This window comes from Rhinoraja longicauda, chromosome 4 (genome assembly GCF_053455715.1).
Source record: "Rhinoraja longicauda isolate Sanriku21f chromosome 4, sRhiLon1.1, whole genome shotgun sequence".
Lineage (NCBI taxonomy): Eukaryota > Metazoa > Chordata > Chondrichthyes > Rajiformes > Arhynchobatidae > Rhinoraja > Rhinoraja longicauda.
Genome location: NC_135956.1, coordinates 43,942,539 through 43,958,217, shown reverse-complemented (window position 1 = coordinate 43,958,217; position 15,679 = coordinate 43,942,539). Strand labels below are relative to the sequence as shown.

Here is a 15,679-nt window from a genome sequence, read left to right as displayed (position 1 = left end):
GTTCATCCTGTTTCCATTGATTATCCTTGAGATGTTTCTACAACTTGATTGGCAATAGACAATAGACAATAGGTGCAGGAGTAGGCCATTCAGCCCTTCGAGCCAGCACCGCCATTCAATGCGATCATGGCTGATCACTCTCAATCAGTACCCCGTTCCTGCCTTCTCCCCATACCCCCTCACTCCGCTATCCTTAAGAGCTCTATCCAGCTCTCTCTTGAAAGCATCCAACGAACTGGCCTCCACTGCCTTCTGAGGCAGAGAATTCCACACCTTCACCACTCTCTGACTGAAAAAGTTCTTCCTCATCTCCGTTCTAAATGGCGTTCACCAGTGGTAAATTAAATTGATTGGACATGATTTGGAAAGGCACACACCTGTCCACATAAAGTCCCATAGTTGACAGCGCATGTCAGAGCAAAAACCAAGCCATGAAGACGGAATTGGCTGTAGACCTCCGAGACAGGATTGTGTCAAGACCCAGATCTGAGGAAGGGTATAAAACAATTTCTGCAGCATTACAGGTCCCGAAGAGCACAGTGTCCTCTGTCATTCTTAAATGGAAGAACTTTGGAACAACCAGGACTCTTCATAGAGCTGGCCGCCCGGCCAAACTGAGCAATCGGGGGAGAGGAGCCTTGGTCAGGGAGGTGACCAAGAACCCGATGGTCACTCTGACAGAGCTCCAATGTTCCTCAGTGGAGATGGGAGAACCTTCCAGAAGGATAACTATATCTGCAGCACTGCACCAAGCAGGCTTTTAGGGTAGAGTGGCCAGACGGAAGCCACTCCTCAGTAAAAGGCACCTGACAGCACGCTTGGAGTTTGCCAAAAGGCACCTAAAGGACTCTCAGACCATGAGAAACAAGATTCTCTGGTCTGATGAAACCAAGATTGAACTCATGGCCAGAAGGCCAGGTGTCACATCTCATCACCTGGCCAATACCATACCTACGGTGAAGCATGGTGGTGGCAGCATCATGCTGTGGGGATGTTTCTCAGCGGCAGGAACTGGGAGACTAGTCAGGATCGAGGGAAAGATGAAAGGAGCAAAGTACAGAGAGATCCTTGATGAAAACCTGCTCCAGAGCGTTCTGGACCTCAGACTGGGGAGGAGGTTCACCTTCCAACAGGACAACAACCCTAGGCACACGACCAAGACAACACAGGAGTGGCTTTGTGACAAGTCTGTGAATGTCCTTGAGTGGCCCAGCCAGAGCCCGGACTTGAACCCGATCGAACATCTCAGGAGGGACCTGAAAATAGCTGTGCATCGATGCTCCCCATCCAACCTGACAGAGCTTGAGAGGATCTGCAGAGAAGAATGGGAGAAATTACCCAAATACAGGTATGCCAAGCTTGTAGCATCATACCCAAGAAGACTTGAGGCTGTAACCGCTGCCAAAGGTACCTAAAAAAAGTACTGAGTAAAGGGTCTGAATACTTATGTAAATGTGATATTTCAGTTATTTATTTTTAATTGCAAAAATTTTGACGCATTTTCTAAAAATGTGTTTTCGCTTTTTATTATGCGGTATTGTGTGTAGATTCATGATTAAAAAATGAATTGAATCCATTTTAAAATAAGGCTGTAACGTAACAAAATGTGGAAAAGGTGAAGGGGTTTCAATACTTTCGGAATGCACTGTATCTCTATCGGGTCTCCCCTCAGGGGCCTGTCCCACTTTAGGCGATTTTAAGGCGACTGTCAAAGTCGTAGCAGATCGCCGAACTTTTCTTTTACCCGACGACAATGCCAAGTCAGGTCGAGATTACAGCATCTTCGGAAACATCACAAAATTCCCACGCTGTCAATGCTTCTCCGCCGCCTAATTTTCGCTGAAGTCACTGACAAGTCGGTAAGTACTTGAGAGTTTTGAACGATAACATCTTGTATGGGTTACTTAAAAACCAAGCATCACTGTAACAAGGCATAAACTGGATTTACTTCCAGTTTACTAATAGCTATATTAAAAATTTAAAAATTTAAGTGGTTAAGTGGATTTTTGTGAAAAGTGTGTGGGCATTCTTTGAAAATGTACGGGAGATGCATATCTAGTTTCTGGGTTGCATATCTGGGTTGGGAGCCCACTTTAAATGTAATGGCTGATGGCCATAAACATCGCAAAATTCCCACGCTTACATGACCATCAAACTGTCGCCTCCAATCTACCTGTCAAATGTCCTGACGGTAAATAAATTGGTTAAACACAAGCATTTTATGGTATTTTGAAATGACTTTACTTATTTTAATATTATGTGCTTCTAAATGTATCTAATAGAACCTAGCAAACCTGGGGACAGCAGGCGTCAGCGCCCGCAATAAGCAACGATACCTGGCGACAAGCCAGCTGTCGCCGAGAAATTTCACTCTGGATGATTTCTCAGCGATGCGCTGAGATCCAATATGATTCTTGGAAGGCCCCTCACGATCATGCCCGCGACACAATAGACAATAGACAATAGGTGCAGGAGTAGGCCATTCAGCCCTTCGAGCCAGCACCGCCATTCAATGCGATCATGGCTGATCACTCTCAATCAGTACCCCGTTCCTGCCTTCTCCCCATACCCCCTCACTCCGCTATCCTTAAGAGCTCTATCCAGCTCTCTCTTGAAAGCATCCAACGAACTGGCCTCCACTGCCTTCTGAGGCAGAGAATTCCACACCTTCACCACTCTCTGACTGAAAAAGTTCTTCCTCATCTCCGTTCTAAATGGCCTACCCCTTATTCTTAAACTGTGGCCCCTTGTTCTGGACTCCCCCAACATTGGGAACATGTTTCCTGCCTCTAATGTGTCCAATCCCCTAATTATCTTATATGTTTCAATAAGTAGCACGGTAGCGCAGCGGTAGAGTTGCTGCTTTACAGCGAATGCAGCGCCGGAGACTCAGGTTCGATCCTGACTACGGGTGCTGCACTGTAAGGAGTTTGTACGTTCTCCCCGTGACCTGCGTGGGTTTTCTCCGAGATCTTCGGTTTCCTCCCACACTCCAAAGACGTACAGGTATGTAGGTTAATTGGCTGGGTAAATGTAAAAATTGTCCCTAGTGGGTGTAGGATAGTGTTAATGTACGGGGATCACTGGGCGGCACGGACTTGGTGGGCCGAAAAGGCCTGTTTCCGGCTGTATATATATGATATGATGATGATGAAGATCCCCCCTCATCCTTCTAAATTCCAGTGTATACAAGCCTAATTGCTCCAGCCTTTCAACATACGACAGTCCCGCCATTCTGGGAATTACCCTAGTGAACCTACGCTGCACGCCCTCAATAGCAAGAATATCCTTCCTCAAATTTGGAGACCAAAACTGCACACAGTACTCCAGGTGCGGTCTCACCAGGGCCCGGTACAACTGTAGAAGGATCTCTTTGCTCCTATACTCAACTCCTCTTGTTATGAAGGCCAGCATTCCATTGGCTTTCTTCACTGCCTGCTGTACCTGCATGCTTCCTTTCAGTGACTGATGCACTAGGACACCCAGATCTCGTTGAACATCCCCTCTTCCTAACTTGACACCATTCAGATAATAATCTGCCTTTCTATTCTTACTTCCAAAGTGAATAACCTCACACTTATCTACATTAAACTGCATCTGCCATGTATCCGCCCACTCACACAACCTGTCCAAGTCACCCTGCAGCCTTATTGCATCTTCCTCACAATTTACACTACCCCCCAGCTCAGTATCATCTGCAAATTTGCTAATGGTACTATTAATCCCTTCATCTAAGTCATTAATGTATATCGTAAATAGCTGGGGTCCCAGCACCGAACCTTGCGGTACCCCACTGGTCACTGCCTGCCATTCCGAAAGGGACCCATTTATCCCCACTCTTTGCTTTCTGTCTGTCAACCAATTTTCTATCCATGTCAGTACCCTACCCCCAATACCATGTGCTCTAATTTTGCCCACTAATCTCCTATGTGGGACCTTGTCGAAGGCTTTCTGAAAGTCGAGGTACACCACATCCACTGACTCTCCCCTGTCAATTTTCCTAGTTACATCCTCAAAAAATTCCAGTAGATTTGTCAAGCATGATTTCCCCTTTGTAAATCCATGCTGACTCGGAATGATCCTGTTACTGCTATCCAAATGCTCAGCAATTTCGTCTTTTATAATTGACTCCAGCATCTTCCCCACCACTGATGTCAGACTAACTGGTCTATAATTACCCGTTTTCTCTCTCCCTCCTTTCTTAAAAAGTGGGATAACATTTGCTATCCCACCCTGGCGAACTGTCAGCGACAGCCTAGTCGCCGGCAGTCGCCTTAAAATCGCCTAAAGTGGGACAGGCCCTTTAGCCACATCAAATTTATGATATCGCTATAACAATCTTGAACATCCAAACATAATTCAACAACGAAAACAGGAAAATAAGATTATTAACCACATCCTCCTTCTAAGCCAGTTCCTTGGGTTTACGGATCATGTAAATAAAATCCTACTTATTTATTAAATTACTGTAGATGTGAGAGAGGTAAACTCACTGAGTCACTGAGGGAACTCCTGTCTTAGACTTGTATCACAGGAAATGAAGCAATCCACTTGGCCGACCCAGATGTCATCAACTGACTATCAAACTTCAACAAAGTACAGGGGAAACTCAGTAATTCAGGCAGCATCTCCTTAGAACAACGTTTCGGGTTGGGACTCTTCTTCGGACTGATTGTGGGAGGAGGGGTGGAGAAGAGAGGAAGGGCAAGACAAAGTAATAGGTGGGTATAGGTGGTACCAATTTTAAGTAAGTACCCAACCTTCTCTGCTTGCCCAAGCAGATTTCCTTGTAGCAGAGGCTGTCCAACCAATTGAAAGTGCTGGTGCATAAAATGAAAGTCTTCACTTACCCAAAGCATTGAACGTCCCAATATGTTCCCATATGTTCTCCTGCTTTGGGTGTGGCTGCCACAAAAGTGCATCAACATCATGGCGCAAACACAAACATGGCATTTCAGCTGGATTCACCACAGCCGTGAACAGGTACTGGTGACTGCTCAGGTTCACCTGAAACCAAAAATTAAAGATGCACTTAGACATTACAACCTTGTTAGTGGGAATGGAGAGGTGGCTACAATAACAAGAACTCTGTTGTAGAAGGGAGAAATAAAGCTTATGTTATATGTTATTACATTCTTCAAATATCCATATTGGTAACGCAAAAGAATCAACTCCTCAGCAGGTATCTTAAAATATTAACAATAATTGCAGTGTTAGCAGTACCGGGGTGCAGATTACTTGCAGCAGAAGCACCTAACACACACACAAACATACTGCACACCACTATTTCTTATGTTTCAATGGGTGAAGGCACTTTCTTTAGTTTCACACACGTCAATGAGAATGAAATAAATGTTGTATTTGCCTAATTTAATAGCTTGTACTTTTAAATTTCAAAAGACGATGCAGAGGATGGTGCACACATACAATGTGCTGCAAGAGGAAGTCATAGAGGCAGGTACAATTACAGCTTTAAAAAACTTTGACTGATACATCAATAGGAAGGGTATGAAAGGATATGGGCAAGGTGCGGGCAAGTGGGACTCGCTCAGTTGGGCAACAAACCGAGGTAGGTATGGACAAATTGGACCGAAGGGCACATTTCCGTAATGTATAATGACGACTCCAAGACATGTAACACAATGAGTTATTTCCACAGGACAATGCGACGGTTTCTGGGTTTTGTACTGGTGCGTGTCGATATCTTTCAGTTACTGGATAAACAATCCAGGCTCTTTCCTTAAATAATTATTCTGTTTCAATTTATAATGGTTTATTTATTTGGTAAATATGTTCAAAATCCAAATGTACACTTAACTACCTGCCCCATTTGAAACAGCAGAATCCAATGCATGAATAGAAGTACAGCATTTTAAAACCTCAGCAAACACCTTACGCCTTTCTACCTTTACACCTCAACGAGACCACCCCCTTGCCCCAGGTGTTTTAAAATAACCATAATTGTTATGGTATTAAAACAAAGTTGCCATTTATCATCTACATTAATGATTCAGGTGTTGAAGCCCAATACAAATAAGTGTTGCATACAGACGATATTAAACTAGGTACAGCAAACCAAGCAGCAGCCAGGAAACTTCAGAACAGTCAAACGTAATCGGCAATGGAATAAATCAAATGCAGCTGAAATTTCGTGCTGATTAAGTTCAAGCTGCTAACCACCAACAGTGAAACCAAATGTCACAAATATAGTGTGGATGGTATAGATGAAGCAGAATAGGATTAGGGCAGAAAATATTTGTCAATTAAAAAGTTAAACTGCTGCAAGGAATAATAATTATTCTGCCTGATCAGCCAGTAATTATGCCAGGGGATGCTATTACACTATGATATCTCACCTGGTCAAATTACTCTATGAGTAATGTGTCCCAAATTCAGCCATGGCCTTTCCAGCCATAGAAGATGGCCAGGAGACTGGGATTCAGAGAAAGGAATCCAAAAAACTGATTTAAAATGCAATGATTAAGCGCAGACCTTATATATTGAATCAAGGGCCAGAGATATAGTTAATTTTGCTTCCCGTAAGCAATCAATTATTGGCAATTAATTTGCAAAGGAAAAATACTGGTAATAGACAATAGGTGCAGGAGTAGGCCATTCGGCCCTTCGAGCCAGCACCGCCATTCAATGTGATCATGGCTGATCATTCTCAATCAGAACCCCGTTCCTGCTTTCTCCCCATACCCCCTGACTCCGCTATTCTTAAGAGCTCTATCTAGCTCTCTCTTGAATGTATTCAGAGAATTGGCCTCCACTGACCTCTGAGGCAGAGAATTCCACAGATTCACAACTCTCTGACTGAAAAAGTTTTTCCTCATCTCTGTTCTAAACGGCCTACCCATTCTTAAACTGTGGCCCCTGGTTCTGGACTCCCCCAACATTGGGAACATGTTTCCTGCCTCTAACGTGTCCAACCCCTTAATAATCTTATACGTTTCGATAAGATCCCCTCTCATCCTTCTAAATTCCAGTGTATACAAGCCTAGTCGCTCCAGTCTTTCAACATATGACAGTCCCGCCATTCCGGGAATTAACCTAGTAAACCTACGCTGCACGCCCTCAATAGCAAGAATATCCTTCCTCAAATTTGGAGACCAAAACTGCACACAGTACTCCAGGTGCGGTCTCACTAGGGCCCTGTACAACTGCAGAAGGACCTCTTTGCTCCTATACTCAACTCCTCTTGTTATGAAGGCCAACATTCCATTGGCTTTCTTCACTGCCTGCTGTACCTGAAACCTAAGGTGCTATTTTGCCACTGCAGGAGCTAGAACCACAAACCACATTGGATGCCTCCTCACTCTGCTTACATCGTGCACCGATAAGCCAAAACATTATGACCACTGACAGGTTGTGAATAACATTGATTATCTTGTTACAATGGCACCTGTCAAGGGGTGGGATATATTAGACAGCAACTGCACAGTCAGTTCTTGAAGTTGATGTGTTGGATGCAGGAGAAATGGGCAGGAGTAAAGACCTGAACGACTTTGACAAGGGCCAAATTGTAATGGCCAGACGACTGGGTCAGAGCACCTCTGAAACGGCAAGGCTTGTGGGGTGCTCTCGGTCAGCAGTGGTGAGTACCTACTGACAGTGGTTCGAGGAGGGACAAACCACAAACCGGCAACAGGGTATTGGGCGCCCAAGGCTCATCGATGCACGAGGGCAATGAAGGCTATCCCGTCTGGTCCAAACCGACTGTGGGAAGACGACAAACCAGTGGAGGGAATGTCATGTTCTGGGCAATGTTCTGCTGGGAAACCATGGGTCCGGCCATTCATGTGGACGTCAATTTGACACATGTCACCTATCTAAACTTCGTTGCAGACCAGGTACACCCCTTCATGGCAATGGTATTCCCTGATGGCAGTGGCCTCTTTCAGCAGGATAATGCGCCCTGCCACACTGCACACATTGTTCGGGAATGGTTTGAAGAACATGATGAAGTGTCCACGGTGTTGCCCTGGCCTCCAAATTCTCCAGATCTCCATCCGATTGGGCATCTGTGGGGTGTGCTGGATCGACAAGTCCGATACACGGTGGCTCCACCTCGCAACTTACAGGACTTGAAGGATCTGCTGCTAATGTTTTGGTGCCAGATACCACAGGACACCTTCAGGGGTCTTGTAGAGTCCATGCCTCGGCGGGTCGGTGCTGTTTTGGCGGCACGCAGAGGACCAGCATATTAGACAGGTGGTCATAATGTTTTGGTTGATGGTTGTATTTTTAGCAGGTTTGCAAACAGAATCAACTGTAGGCAGATGACTCACTTTCCTATTGTCAGGGCAAGTCATGAGCATGGATGTACTTATTCAAAAAAATCACTATATTCTCCAGAAACAGCTGTTTAAAATCGTTGCTTGATAACACCCAATGGCTTTCACACTGTTACCTGCAGCATGATTTATAAAACCATGCGTTGGAGAAAGAAAATCTCAAGAATACTGCCACAATCCTTAGTTCAGCAAAAATAATTGCAGAATCTATGACATGTATATGGGACTAGGAAGGACATTAAACTCAATTACAAATCATCAATATATTTTTTTAAATCACTATAGTAGAGCTGAATTAGCTATGGGGATGTTTACGTCAACCACCCTCAGCATTGCCTGCTTGTTCCATGAAGGTCACAATGAACTGTCAGTGCTGGAGCTGGTGAAGTGCAGTGCTGAAGGGTTGAAGAAGCAAGTTATAGGACTTCATCGAGATGGTGGAGGAGGTGCCTCTTGCTTTGCTGGAAGATGCAGTAACTTTTAAAAATTCATCCAGCAATGGCACTGCTGAGCGTCTGGCTCAGGCAAGGTGGCAGGAAATGACTAAGAGGTCGGATCTTCCTGGGAGATTGCAGCAAAGAATAATGAGGTTGGGCAGAGAAACTGAAAATTGGCAGGCAAGTCACGAGCACTTGGGTTATGACACTAACAACTGCACAAACAAATCAGACCAAGGCACAAGGGAAACAAAAATAAACCCACGAATGCCAATTATAGGAGAGCAAGGAAACTGTCATAGCCTATACATTAATCAAAGCACTCTTCAATACTAAGACTTCCAGTTACTGATAAGCAAATATGAACATTAACAAGTAATTGCCATGATCTTTGCAATCTGAATAAATTCACTATTAATTTACATATGCAGATCAGAAAGTTGCTTGGAATTCTTACCATGATTAAATGCCCAATTAAATTATAAAGCAGAAAGTGTAATGAATGGGAAATGCATTACCTTGGTATACATCATTTTAGAGTGGCTTTGTAAGGATAATAAACTACTTTAAAAAAACCTCTTATTGTTCAGATGTAAACCACCACGATCCCAATTCAGAATTTATAATCTAGAAAAAAGACTTGCGTTCATTTGCACCCTTCACTGCCTCAGGGCTCATTAAATCCAATGAAATATATTTGAAATGTAGATACTATTGAAATGCAGGAAACACATCAATCAGTTTGCACACAGTGAAGTTCCGTAAAGAACAAAGTAAGTTAATTTCAGTGGTATATGGGGAATAAATATTGCCCCTAGGCCAATAAGGTCAACATCCCTGCTGCTTTATAAAATAAGGGCATGGGAAACATCGATGCCCTAAATGAGTAGATTTAACGTCTCATTTGAAAGACACTTCCTTTACCAGTAAAGCAAAGTTTCAATTGGGCACTGAGGCCTCCAGCCTAGATTACCTGCTGAAGTTCCTGTAGTGTGCAACACTGATATGCATAGAGTGATGGGAGAAGAAAGCAGGAATCTATAGGCCAGGTTGCTCAACATTTGTAATAGAACATAGAACAGTACAACAATGGCATGGCCCTTTCACCCTACAATCAGGGCCGGATTAAGCTAGTGCGGGGCCTGTAGCATATGTTATAAAGGGGCCTTAAGTACGGGACAAGGTGACGTCACTGCCCGCGCCCTACGTGACCTCACCCAGCCAGCGGCCACGTGCTCCCGCTCCACCAATGACAGCCACCCAGGCCCGGAGGCGGGTTGCAATCTCCGTTCGGCGAACACACTCGGCCCCGCTCCCCGAACTCCGTTAACGTTAACGAGCTCCGTTAGCCTGCACTGTCCGGGCCTACAGTGTCGGGGCCTACAGCGGCCCGTGGGCCTAATACGAGACTCTCAGAGAATGTGTGATGGAGGGGTTTAGTTTAGAGATACAGCGCGAAAACAGGCCCTTCGGCCCACTGTCCGTACCGACCAGAGATCCCCGCACACACTCGGGACAATTTTACACATACACCAAGCCAATTAACCTCCAAACCTGTACGTCTTTGGAGTGTGGGAGGAAACCGAAGATCTCAGAGAAAACCCACGTGGTCACGGGGCGAACATACAAACTCCGTACAGACAGCACTCGTGGTTGGGATGGAACCCGGGTCTCCGGTGCTGCAAGTGCTGTAAGGCAGCAACTCTACCTGCATATATCCTTTAAACTTTCTCCTTCTGAATAAACTATGCCCTCTACATTTCTACCCTGAGAAAAAAGGCTCTGACTGTCTACACTCTCCAGGCCTCTCATAATTTTATATATGCTTATCAGGTCTCCCTTCAACCTCCAAAGATCAAAAAAAAAAACCCCAGACTCTCCTTATAGCCGATACCTTCTAATCCAGGCAGCATTTAATAAATCTCCTTTACACTTCCACATCCTTCCTGTAATGGGGCAACTAGTACTGCATGCAATACTACGAATTCAGCCTAACCAAAGTTTTATGAAGCTTCAACGTGATCATGAAAGACTATTGGGGGTCAGAAGGTAAGCCACTTGCTTCAGGAAACCACAATCAGACCTGTTGCTGTAGCCATTGTATTTGTGTGGCTGGTCGAGTTGAGCTCTGATGATTAGTGATGATGTCCCACTCCACCCAAGCGTATTTGAGGGTGGCAGCACAGTTGTAATGCCCAAGACACTCTGTGGTAATTTACATTAATATCTTTTTTTTTAAAGAAACATCAGTAGCTTGAACATTCTGTAAGATTTAGACTTGTTTGGAAGGTATCGCTAGTCTATCAGTTATTCAGTTTGAAGGAATGTTAGATTGACAATTCTTGTATCCATGAATTATTAAACCTGTCATGTTTATAGCCATGTGATTCTTCCCTCTAAATTTCCCATACTTCTTAATTTAAAAATATATGGTTTGTCAATTATTGCTGGGAAACTGAATGAAATTCAAGTTGGATTAAATTTTGACTGCACGGATTTGTGCATCAAATCCAATCGACTGATGATGTGGACCATGGGCAATTTATAATTCAATCTGTGAAAGACTGATAATAGAGTTAACTCGGTGAAGAATTGTGCCGATATCAAATGTGCTTTATTTAATAATTTGGGAAGTATGATGTTTTGAGGCTGTTCGCCAGCTACTGGATTTTCTATCCTCACAGCTAAATTATGGAGAATCTTTGAGAGATATACCTAGTAACGAGCATTAGTCCTGACTTCATGTCTATTTTTTCCCACCGTGAATCTAAAACCATCAGCAATCCCCCATCCAGGATTAGATATTCTCATTTAAATGTTTTTAATCATTGGATAAAATACGAGAAGCCAGTAAAATATAAACTAATATAGTTATACACTTTGTTATGCGCATAGTTTATCCTGAATATTTTGTGTTTGAGGCAATTATCAAAATCTTAGTTACTGAATAAATGCAAGTCATGAGCTATGGCTTTTGTTCCAGATGCCCTGATCTGTTCCTTACTTCTAATGACTTCCAATACACAAGATATTTTGTCCCTTGATGTTTATAAATAAATTACCTTCCTATATATTTTAATCTATCTGTGCATGTATTCTACTTATTCTTTCATGAGATATGAACATCTCTGGCAAGACCGGTGTTTCATGCCATCCCTAGTTGCTCTTCAGAAAGTAGGACTGAGATATCGTCCTGAACCACTGCAGTCTGTCTGGCAAAGATGCTTCAACAGTGCATTGAGATTGAGAACTCCAGCTTTAACCTCAATGATGCTTAAGTGATTGATTTCCAAGCCAGAGAGGTGTGTGACTGAAGGAGAACCTGCAGGGTGTTCTCATAAGTCCTCTGCCCTTAAACATTTAGGTGGTAGAAGCTGTGGGTTGGGAGATGCTGGAGCAGCTTAGCCTCGCTGCTGGAGTGCAGTCTGTAAATGGTGCAAAGTGGGTGTTCTGGGGATATGGATAGCTGCCATGGAGAAAGAGTTGCTGATAAAGTGGGCTTTCTTGTCATTGATGTCAAGCTTCGGCTGTGTTTTTGGAGCTGCACTTATTCATGTAAGTGGAAATACTCAATTACTCTCCCTATTTGCTGGGTAGAAGTTATTATTTCATTGTTGTCCGAATTTAATTGCAAGGATGGAAAAACAGTGGCCGGCGAAACGCCAAATTTCACAAGTTATTAGATAAGCACATTCATTCCAGCACAACGTTTCACAAAATTACATAGATACTTGCCTCAGACCTTAACTTTTATCACTGGTTCACTTATTACACTGATAAATAGTGAGGTTGATGGTGGTGTTCAGTAATGATATTGGACCTGAGGAATCTCTGCACCTTATCTCTTTAGTTTAATTTGGCTCGAGCATAGTCACAATTTTCCTCAGCCTTGTTGGACTTGTAAGGTTCCAATGGGGAATAATACACACATACAACCTGGGGTAGACATAATAAAAAGTGTCGACCAGATACTAATGCATGGCTCCTGCACTCTTCTTATTGACAGTAGTTACTTGCTGTTGGGTGCAAAACATCTATATTATGATGTATTGTATCTTAAAGAAAAACATTGAACTGTTACCCTGAAGATGAAAATGCTTAATTCTCTCAGCCTGAGAAAAATTTAAAAACATTTATTTATGGTACATCGGAAACAATTGGCATTTGCCCTTTGTATTTGGCTGTGACTGGTTTCCCTTGCTCAATCAAATCTGTTATCTCAAAACATTTCTAATTTCGAGAATCAGCCTCATTGTTGACACTAACGACAAGAGATTTTGATAATGCCAGTCCCATGAATATTTCATTTAATCGATGGGAGGATTTTTTTCAAAATTGCTTGTTTTGCAGCCAGCTTTGTTTCAACTTGCTTGAGAACTACTCTCTTTCCCCAGCTATTAATAAGCACTTTTCAAAATTACAGGTAGCACAGCAGAGTACAAGATGCAAGATGTGACCATAATCTTATTGTGAGTATCTGCTGCAGAAGAACAATGTAAATTGATATAATAGGAAGTAACAGTGGGAACTAGCATGAGATTATGGGTTCAAGCCACAGAAGCAAATGAATTAGCAGCTGGAGTCGGCCCCATCAACACTCAATATGATTGTCGCTGATCTTGTTGTAATCTTAACTCTACACTCCCATCTACCTATCCCATCTTTGCTTATCAATGATCTATGCACCTTTCTGACAAGATAAAACATCCTCTCTACATCTACTCTGTCAAGAGTCCTCTGGATCTTCCATGTTTGAATTAAGCCCCTTCTCAGTCTTCTTAACTCAAGCAAATACAAGACTTATCTGTGCAATCTTTGTAAGACAACCTGAGCATTCCAAGTATTATTCTAGAAAACCTTCTCAACTGCTTCCAAAAATAAGACCAATACTACACACATGACTCCAATGACTTCTATGACCGAAGCATAACCTCCCAATTAAGATATTCATCAACCTTTGCAATAAATGATAAGATCCTGTCATGTTTCCCAATTACTTGCTGTATCCGCACATTATTATTTTATGAATCGTACGCCAGGGCATCCTGATCCCTCTGCATCTCAGAGTTAGGCAATCACTCAGCATTTAGATAATATGCTTTTTTTAAAATCCTGCCAAAAAGATTTTCAGTTAATAGAACATGTTCAAGACTTTTGTCCACTCAGTTAAGCTACCATATCCCTTCCCTTTCTTTAAGTTCTCTTTACAACATATTTCATCCTTACCTGTGTCTCCTCAACAAATTATGCAACCATCTAAGACAAATATAAATTCATAAATTCATGTTATAGGAGCATAATCATGGCCATTCTATCTTTCCCTCTCAATCCCATTCTCCTGCCCTCGCCCCATAACCCCTGACTTCCTTTCTAATCAAGAATCTGTCAATCTCTGCTTTAAAAATGCCCAATGACGGCCTCCACAGACATCTGAGGCAATGAATTTCACAGATTCACTACCCTCCGACTAAAGAAATTCCTCCTCATCTCTTTTCTAAAGGAATATTCAGAGGCTATGCCCTCTGGTCCTAAACTCTCCCACGAGTGGAAACATTCTCTCAATATCCATTCCATCTAGACCTTTCACTATTTGATGTTTCAATGAAGTCTCCCTCATCCTTCTAAACTCCTGCGAGTACAGGCCCAGTGCTGTCAAATGCTCATCATGCATTAACCCAATCATGCGTTAATTGTTAGTCCAAAACTGCTCACAATACTTCAAATGTGGTCTGACCAGTGCCTTATAAAGACTCATCAGTACATCCCTATTTTTATATTCTAATCCTCTCGAAATACAGTGACCTCCATAATGTTTGGGACAAAGACCCATCATTTATTTATTTGCCACGGTACTCCATAATTTGAGACTTGTAATAGAAAAAACAATCACATGTGGTTAAAGTGAAAATCACAGCAGTGAAATAAGAAATTACAGCTGTGTTTATCCATAGTCCTCCCATTTCAGGGCACCATAATGTTTGGGACACATGGCTTCACAGGTGTTTGTAATTGCTCAGGTGTGTTTAATTGCCTCCTTAATGCAGGTATAAGAGAGCTCTCAGCACCTAGTCTTTCCTCCAGTCTTTCCATCACCGTGGAAACTTTTATTGCCGTTTATCATCATGAGGGCCAAAGTTGTGCCAATGAAAGTCAAAGAAGCAATTATGAAACTGAGAAACAAGAATAAAACTGTTAGAGACCTCAGCCAAACCTTTGGCTTACCAAAATCAACTGTTTGGAACTTCATTAAGAAGAGAGCACTGGTGAGCTTACTGATCGCAAAGGGACTGGCAGGCCAAGGAAGACCTCCACAGTTGATGATTGAAGAATTCTCTCAAAAATAAAGAAAAATTCCCAAATACCTGTCCGACAGGTCAGAAACACTCTTCAGGAGTCAGGTGTGGATTTGTCAATGACCACTGTCCGCAGAAGACTTCATGATAGAAATACAGAGTCTACACTGCAAGATGCAAACCACTGGTTAGCTGCAAAAATAGGATAGCCTGGTTCCAGTTTGCCAAGAATTACTTAAAAGAGCAACCACAGTTCTGGAAAAAGGTCTTGTGGACAGATGAGACGGGGATTAACTTATATCAGAGTGATGGCAAGAGCAAAATATGGAGGAGAGAAGGAACTGCCCAAGATCCAAAACATATCACCTTATCTATGAAACACAGTGGTGGGGGTGTTATGGCCTGGGCATGTACCAATTGCTGATGGTAGTAGCATAATGAATTCTGAAGTGTATAGACACATCCTATCTGCTCAAGTTCAAACAAATGCCTCAAAACTCATTGGCCGGCGGTTCATTCTACAGCAAGCCAATGATCCCAAACATTCTGCTAAAGCAACAAAGGAGTTTTTCAAAGCTAAAAAATGGTCAATTCTTGAGTGGCCGTCAATCACCCGATCTGAACCCAATTGAGCATGCCTTTTATATGCTGA

At 42.8% G+C, this 15,679-nt stretch overlaps 1 protein-coding gene across 1 annotated transcript in view; it reads right to left on the bottom strand.

Moving 5' to 3' along the window:
* Positions 1 to 15,679, bottom strand: part of nudcd1 (NudC domain containing 1) — a 109,463-nt gene that overhangs the window by 7,567 nt on the left and 86,217 nt on the right. The window contains exon 9 of the mRNA XM_078398612.1: positions 4,851 to 5,007. Coding sequence (XP_078254738.1) covers positions 4,851 to 5,007 — 157 coding nt within the window. The remainder of the gene's footprint in view (positions 1 to 4,850; positions 5,008 to 15,679) is intronic.